General features: G+C 37.1%; 1 protein-coding gene across 1 annotated transcript; it reads right to left on the bottom strand.

Annotated features, from left to right (window-relative positions):
* Nucleotides 1-459: 459 nt before the first annotated feature.
* Nucleotides 460-6995, bottom strand: LOC142139811 (keratin, type II cytoskeletal cochleal-like). The gene is made up of 9 exons (XM_075197679.1): nt 6585-6995; nt 2568-2776; nt 2132-2192; nt 1945-2040; nt 1654-1818; nt 1421-1546; nt 899-1119; nt 722-750; nt 460-623 (listed from the first exon to the last, which is right to left on the bottom strand). Exons 1-9 carry the CDS (start codon nt 6993-6995, stop codon nt 460-462), a joined length of 1482 nt encoding a protein of 493 aa, XP_075053780.1.
* Between the last annotated feature and the right edge of the window lie 1106 nt (nt 6996-8101).

The following is an 8101-nucleotide window of genomic DNA, read 5'->3' as shown; positions in this document are numbered from 1 at the left end:
TGACAGTAAGTCTAGCAGTTTATATGTAGCTGCAACAAATTATATTATCTGTGTATATGAATTCTTGTTATACCATTCCTACAGAATTAATGTATAGCCATAAATAGCTTCATCATCTAAAGTACGTTCCATAATAGGTAGAATACCGTTTGATATGAATGTAATGTTGACTAGAATTTTCTGAAATTGACATTAACTTTACTTGTAACTTGTACTTTGCAATATTTGTCATTAAAACTTATCTGTAATTTCCCAAAGAATTGTGTCACTTACTGACATATGAATAGCAGTTTATTGAGGAGCAGTATAAGGTAACAGATAAACACACTACGAGGACATAACACACAGAAAGCTGCTTAAGAGAGATATACAGCATGAAGTAGAGTAACAAAGCAGATGTCTAGCAGTGATGACATAATACTATAATTAATGGCATTTTGCATATCCAATGTTTTCACTTCAGCAGTGATGCTCATGACCGGAATGGTGGATGCCTTTGTGAACATGGCTGTGGCTTCTCCCACTGCTTGAGCTGAATCCTCCTAGAGAATGATGATGATGATGTCCTCCTTGGGACATTCCTCCTGAGTGGTGTTTCCCTCCAGTGCTAGCGTGCAGGACAGCTAAGTGACACAGAGGTTTGTTAGTATATAACAGTCTGCAAACCACCTTGAACTAATTGTATGCATTTTGCAAATAAATATTAGTTTGTTTCACTTACAGATGTTCACAGAGCCATCCGAAGCCAATCTGAAAAAACCATAATGGTTTACATATTTATTAATAAGAATTACTGTGTAAGCACACAATAGTGTTATAACCTTTTTAAGATAGAAGAATATTGTTAAATATTATTGAATTGTTATGTAAAACCTTACAGTATATCTACTGGATTCACCTGCATTCTTCACCCTCCAGCATCTTCCTATACGTAGCAATCTCAATATCCAGAGCCAGTTTGACGTTCATCAGTTCCTGGTAATCTCTCAGTTGGCGAGCCATGTCCTGCTTGGCCTTCTGTAGAGCAGCCTCCAGCTCACACAGTTTGTTATTGGCGTCTCTGACAGCAGCTTCTCCACGTTCTTCAGCGTTACGTATAGCAGCTTCCAGTGCAGCACGCTGGGAAAACATTACACAGTCATGTATAGGGGAAAAAGTAGACCAATCTGGCATATATATTTCATCAATGAATGATACATAATTTAGCAGCACATTAAGGGAGCCCAAAATACAACACTTACAGCACCTCCACCACTTGGAATTCAACACTAGTTGACACCCTGGAAAGTGTTCTCTATGTCTTATGTCTGCCCGTTCACCATTGTCGCCTCTGTCACTGTTTGGTCTTATGCTGAATTGTTTTAATTTGCCATGCAATTTGTTCACTATACCTAACCTTTACTTTCTATATGAGATTTACCTGAGATTTAGCACACTCAATCTCTCCTTTAAGTCTCTGAACTGCTCTGTTAAGTTCAGCGATCTCATTTCTGCTGTTCTGTAGATCATTCTCGTTTCTTCCAGTTGCCATGCGGAGATCCTCAAACTGTAGTAGAAAGAAGGATAAAATGTAATTTAATATTAATCAGCTTTTGGTCTACACTGACATACATATTATATTGTATAAAGTACCTTCCTGTGTGTCAGACTCACCCTTGACTGGTACATGGCCTCAGCCTCAGCTCTGCTCCTGTTAGCAATCTCCTCGTATTGAGCTCTGACCTCAGCGATGATGCTGTTTAGGTCCAGGTCTCGGCTGTTATCCATGGACACGACCACCGAGGTGTCTGAGATCTGAGCCTGGAGCTGACTGATCTCCTGCATAGTAATCAAGTAAACAATCATTGGATTTCTTTTGGTATTGGGTAATTTAAATGAAAAAAAAAAATAACCTGTTTCAGTTAAAGAGTAATATAACATTGTGCCAAAAAGGAAATAACTTACCATATCATAGAGGGTCCTCAGGAAATTGATCTCATCAGTGAGGGAGCTGGCCTTTGCTTGCAGCTCGGCCTTGTTCATAAAAGCAGCATCAACATCCTACAATAAGAACGAAAGTTAAATACTTGTGTCTTAGTAAATCAAACTATAACTTAGTAAGTACCATTCCAGAAGCTGATACTGTACATACCCTCTTTAATAAGACAAACTCATTCTCTGCCGCTGTGCGTCGGTTCATTTCTTCTTCATATCTGTGAGCCACAACCAAAAGATGAGAACATGTTTAAGCTAGTTAGTAATCTAGTAAGTTAGATATTATATCTATTACATTGTGGTAGAGATATCTTCTAGATATCTGTCCTTATTAATGCAGTACACTGAATACTCATCATTGATTTAAGATTGACTGTGGCTGACAAAGCTACAGAAACGATCACATAAATGCACTGAATATGTTGCTTGTGCTTATTGTTAAGCTGCTAATATTTATTTATAAGCTGCTATATATTTGTGTTAGTTGCAAGGACAATTTTCTCTTACTTTTAGTTATTAAGATGCTTAATATGAATTATAAGAGGTAATTCTTGTGCCTTGTAATGAATTCATGATAACCATACATATCTTACTTTCTCCTAAATTCTTCCATTGCGCCCTCTGTGCTGTTCCTTTCTGCATCCAGACGAGCTCTCTCACATTCCAGGTTTTCCAGCTGTCTCCTGAGGTTGCTGATAAAAGTTTCAAACAGAGGTTCAATCTGATATCTGGCTGTATTTTGGTCTTGTAGAAGAGCCCACTTGGTCTCCAGCATCTTGTTCTGTTGTTCCAGAAATCTCACCTATAGACAAAACATAAAAACAGAAAGTTATAACAATAAATTATATTAAGAAGGTTAAGACTTTGTGCATGATTTTGACCATAACTATTTCCTTCTGCTTGAACTAACCAAACATTTACTAACATCGCTGAAAAGGAACTTTGCGCTAGAAGGATAAATGGAGAGCTGCATATTTGCTCCTGTGAACAGTGTTTGTAGATAACTCACATTGTGCCCAATTATTTATTTTAGAACACATTTTAATTTCACATAATTATGAGGTACATGTACCTTAGCCCAAGTTCATTGTAATTTACTACAGCTAATATGCCCCAATAGAGATAATCAAATTATTCAATCCAGATTAAAGTTGGTCGAACCCACCTAGTTTGGTGACCTTGATCTTTGGTCAAACCATTCTCATAAATATAAAAGCTATGCTATGATAATTCCTTCACAGTATACAATGCAGCGCAATAATATTTCCAGATTAGGGTCACATTAAGACTTTAGACATGATATGAACCGTAAACGCCTGTCTCTACCTATTTTTTTCTGCTGAAACAAACCACACATTTACAAACATTGCTAAAAGAGGAGAACCTGCAACCAGAAATTTGTTTTCATTGTCAAACTTGCAGTAGACATAAAACAACTTCAATGAGACCTTGTGTTCCTTCAAGAGACACATTTTACACAATGTCTACACCCAGAATTGAAATCCAAATTGTATCCTTTGTCTTTATCTATGCATGAGATGTGACAAAAACGAGCAATATTGCTTGCGGTCCATATTACCTTTGGACGTTCCATGGAGATAAAGGGGGAACATTTGTAATCCTTATTGGTAGATTAAATAATCAGGATCAACAACGCTTCTATTAATACTGGGAGTCATGCTGCCCCAAGTAGAAAAATGTGAGGTGATTGTGGCTGTTGAATTTAATACTGTTTTGAGAAGCACATTGCATAGATCTTCCACGTGGCTCATTCAACTGCAAAGACTGATAGTAAGGCTTCCAAAGCATTAGTTAACATCAAGCTGCAATGTTTTTGGCAATTTTGAGTAAAACAACATACATCTCTGGTGATTTTAGCCTCCAAAATTAAAATGATCGGGTCTTTATTATTTTATAATTATATTAAGTTGCAATATTATTTGTGTAGCACTGGCAACCCGAGCAGGCTGCACATGCACTTTAGATACCTCACCTACAGGCAGAGAAAAGCATCTCCCAGCATAAGGTGGGAAAGAGGAGCTGTTGAAGGAACAGTAAAAAAAAATGGCAGAGTGGCAGCGCCCAGATCCAGGCTGCAGCAGTGAGATAAGAGAAAGAGAGAGAGTGACAGAAGAGCACTGTCAGCCTCTAATGAGAAAAAAATCCTGAGGAAAGGCATCTGAGGAGCTGGGCAGCCGCTGAAAACCGGGTGACCTAGTGGGACTGACAGGAAAGAGGACCAAGTCAGCCCTCTCAGCACTAACAGAAGAAAGAGAGTTTTTCATATTTATTCGGCCTGTCATTAGAAAGACAACTGCAGAGTCCTGTGAGGAAAATCTGATAAGTACCCATTGTTTGGTTTCAGAAGTCATGTATTAAGACTAAGGGCTAGATTTACTAAGCTGCGGGTTTGAAAAAGTGGGGATGTTGCCTATAGCAACCAATCAGATTCTAGCTTTCATTTATTTATTACCTTCTACAAAATGACAGCTAGAACCTGATTGGTTGCTATAGGCAACATCCCCACTTTTTCAAACCCGCAGCTTAGTAAATCTAGCCCTAAGTATTGTATTATTTCTGCTATAAGGTAGATAAGGAAAGACATTTAGGGAGCAAAGACTTAGATAAATTGTGAAACTTTGCCATAGACTACAGAATTTACCTCAGGAGTATGAAGTTTATCATATCGGACTACTGTAAAGCTATAATCTACTTCGGGACAGTGCTTTTGTGATAATCGAGGAAAGAGGGAAAACGTGCACATATATTACTTCATGTTATCACTAAATTGGAGCCAACACACTTCAAAATCTGAGTTTGCTGAATAGTGAAAGTCTAACAAAGTGTCACAGTGTGGAATAATATATGTCTTGAAGGAAAACTATCATTCATTCATTGGCCATTTGTGCTTGAATTGCTGCTAGCGGAGTAAAGCATCGGAGGAGATCTGTTTCATTAATAGAAAAGACCACTTAATTGCATCCTTTAGGCAAATGTGTATATGTTGATTTATGATCTTTTATATTAATTGAATTATATGTTACTGAAGTGTAAAGTGTACTATGGGTTAAGGTCATTGCTATGTGTAGAGTAACAGCAGGTTAGCAAAACAGATGTACCTCTTAGTAAGCGCAGATAGTAGTTGAGGTATTGCACTGCATTATAGTATATCTATTGTAGACTTTTTATAGTAACTGATATTCAAAAGTTATTTCTTCAAAGTTTAACTTCCAAATGAGATTCTTATTTTTGATATAAAAAGAGCCCGCATAGACATAAAATATATTTTGGGAGCTTGCGCCTCACCAATAAAAGTGCCAGCATGGCTTTCAAATACCAAACTGTATGTTACTGTATTTTATTTCTTATGTGTGCCTGTGGTTTTATTAGTAGATTCCTCTGTCTCCCTCTGGTGTTGCTTGTCTAGAACAATACACATCCAAAAACCTACTGCACTTGGACCGAGGTGGAGGCACTGTGCTACGTGAGGTAGGGTAAAGTAGACAAGACACACACAGTCTGCACAACCTAAATGCCCACTTGAGTCAGGTGACAAAAAGAGTGATACATTTGAATGCTAACAAGGCCCCTAATTATGATGGGGCAACACTTATTATTTCATGATTGGGAAACTATTTATACTGGATAAGTTAGAATAGGTTCATATAACTGTTTTACCTTAGGCAGAATCTAAACGTAAGGACTGAACTTGATGGCCAGGTGGTATGGGAGTCCTGATATTTCTTTTCAATATATGTAAGCCCTACCACTTACCCCTTTGTGTGAAGAATTGTTGGGCACCTACACATAGATACAGAGGGCAAGTAAAATGGTGCGTGGTCTAAAATTGGAAACTATTAAATGATCTAAGAGTAAAGGATTGAAACATGTACAGTTTGGAGCTGAAAGTGGGCTGATATGATTGAAGTTTTTAAATATATAAATGGTTTTAACAAGGTAAGGGAAGTAAAATTCAACAGAGGAAGAAAAGTATTAGAACTAGAGACAAACTCTAAATCTGAAGGGTAACATGATTAGGGAAAATTTGAGGAAGAGTTACCTCACAGAAAGGTTAGTGGTGAAAGAGGATAATACCATATGGGAATTTAAACATGTTAACAGATTAAAGCATAAAAATATAGTAAAGTAGACAAATTGAGATGTCTTCTAAAGGGCCAATTTATAACATTTTGAAAACAGTTCCAATATATATACACCTTTATAATTAAAGTCTGTTACGTCATTTATAACTAGAGATGTGGGTTAGATGTGGCCTTAATTAACTTAAAACAACAGCAGAGGATATGAGACCATGAATGGCAATTTTTATGTTATCAATGAACCCTATATAGAAACCTTTAGAGAAGCTCAGACTCTTATAATGCTGTTTAGGTAGGAATTGCCATAACAACTAGAGATTCAATACAGGATAGGTATAAACATTTCTCACAACTAAGTAACATTTTGCCATTTAATTGCAAACTTGCTTATTCTCTATTTAAATACAACACCTTAGCTTTCGACAAAGTAAATCTATATGTAGTTTATTTTTATTTCAACTCTGTTATTGTTAACAGCCCTGCAGATTATATGAAGCACAAAAATGTCACCTTGTCGATGAAAGAGGCAAACTTGTTGTTGAGACCTTTGATCTGATTCTTCTCATCCGTCCTCACTCTCTGGATGTTGGGGTTAACTTCCAAGTTGAGAGGTGCCAGGAGACCCTGGTTCACAGTAACAGAGGTGATTCCTCCAGAACAAGATGATCTCCCAAAACTACCAGTACCAAAGCCAGATCCGTGTCCACTTTTTCCTACATGAAAACTTCCCACTGAAATTTTATGTCCTTTTGATCCAATATTGTGGGCACTTGAACTGGTAAAGCAATGCTGAGCCTTGTGACTGTGTCCTGCATGTTTAGAAGAGTGTGAGAAGATGCTGTGTGAGCTAAAATGTTTAGGTAAAGCAACAGAACAGGAGCCCTTGTGCCCAGAGGAGGAGAGGATGGAGTGATGAGACATGATGGTTCTTCTCCTGGAGGTGATCTACAGAGGATGTGAAGTCAAGTTGGCTGTTTCCCTATAGAGCTCTTACCTGTTGCTTTTATACTTGAATAGGTTATTAACAATCAAATAAAATGACTATGTGCTCATAAGAATTGTTTTGTAGCATCATCTACTTGAATTTATAGTAGGCAGACCAGAAACACGCCTGCATTATCAAAGTTATAATACATATGTTATTGGCTGCTCTTAATTAAATGAATAATCTTCTTAATAGTTCCAGACAGAAAGTACACAAAGAAAAAACTAGCACAGAGAAATCTTTAAACCTTAAAAAATAATTTTACCTTTCAAAAATATCAGATGTAAAAATGTACAATGCCGGGAAAGGTGTTTTTAATGTTTTTATGTGTTCTATACTTTACATGTGCACGAAACGTCAATGTCTTTCTCCAATGTGGCACTGTACTTATTAGCTGCTGGTGAAAAGTAGTCAAATAAAATCACACTTCTTCTTTGGTTCAGTTGGCAAACTTTGACACTAAATTTGTCCTCCACATGTTTTTGTTTATTCTCTTTTTATTTGAAAATTATAAAATAGAGGACCGGATTCATCAAGGAACGCAAAGTGAACTCAATATGCTTTTTTTAAAATAGACAGCAATTTCACACACGTTTGCCTATATTCAAGTACAAGACACAACACAATGCTGGATACGTACAATATATATGTGCAATATAAAGTGTCATCAGGTCACATAGAAAAAATATATTAAATATATTAACACCTGTTAATACTATAATCATTAATAAAAATAGATTGATTTTTTTTTTTTTGTAATTATTTTTTGTAATGTAACGCCTGTGGGGAATGGACAGATGGACACAAAGATCTTACCTTCGTCACAACTGGTCTACCTACCATTCGCATGGAACCCTCACCATGGCTCCACACCTCTTTAGTCTAGGAAGAAACCACAATACATTACTGATGGGTATGGATACAAAGTGGAAGGAAGGGGATAGGGGGTGTATGAGTTGACAGCTAGGAGTTGAGAGTCAGGTAAATATCCTGCTCAAATATCCCACTCACCAATGTACTGATGAGCGCCCCCCACCAAGCC

This window comes from Mixophyes fleayi, chromosome 2, assembly GCF_038048845.1.
Source record: "Mixophyes fleayi isolate aMixFle1 chromosome 2, aMixFle1.hap1, whole genome shotgun sequence".
Taxonomy (NCBI): domain Eukaryota; kingdom Metazoa; phylum Chordata; class Amphibia; order Anura; family Limnodynastidae; genus Mixophyes; species Mixophyes fleayi.
The sequence above is the reverse complement of the archived record's forward strand: the minus strand, read 5'-3'. Positions and strand labels throughout refer to the sequence as shown.

Coding starts and splice junctions, on each gene's coding strand:
- LOC142139811 (XM_075197679.1), bottom strand. CDS start 6,995: ATGTCTCATCACTCCATCCTCTCCTCCTCTGGGCACAAGGGCTCCTGT. Junction 2,193..2,567: donor ATGGAAGAATTTAGGAGAAA/GTAAGATATGTA, acceptor TGTGGCTCACAG/ATATGAAGAAGAAATGAACC. Junction 624..721: donor GGATGGCTCTGTGAACATCT/GTAAGTGAAACA, acceptor TGTGTCACTTAG/CTGTCCTGCACGCTAGCACT.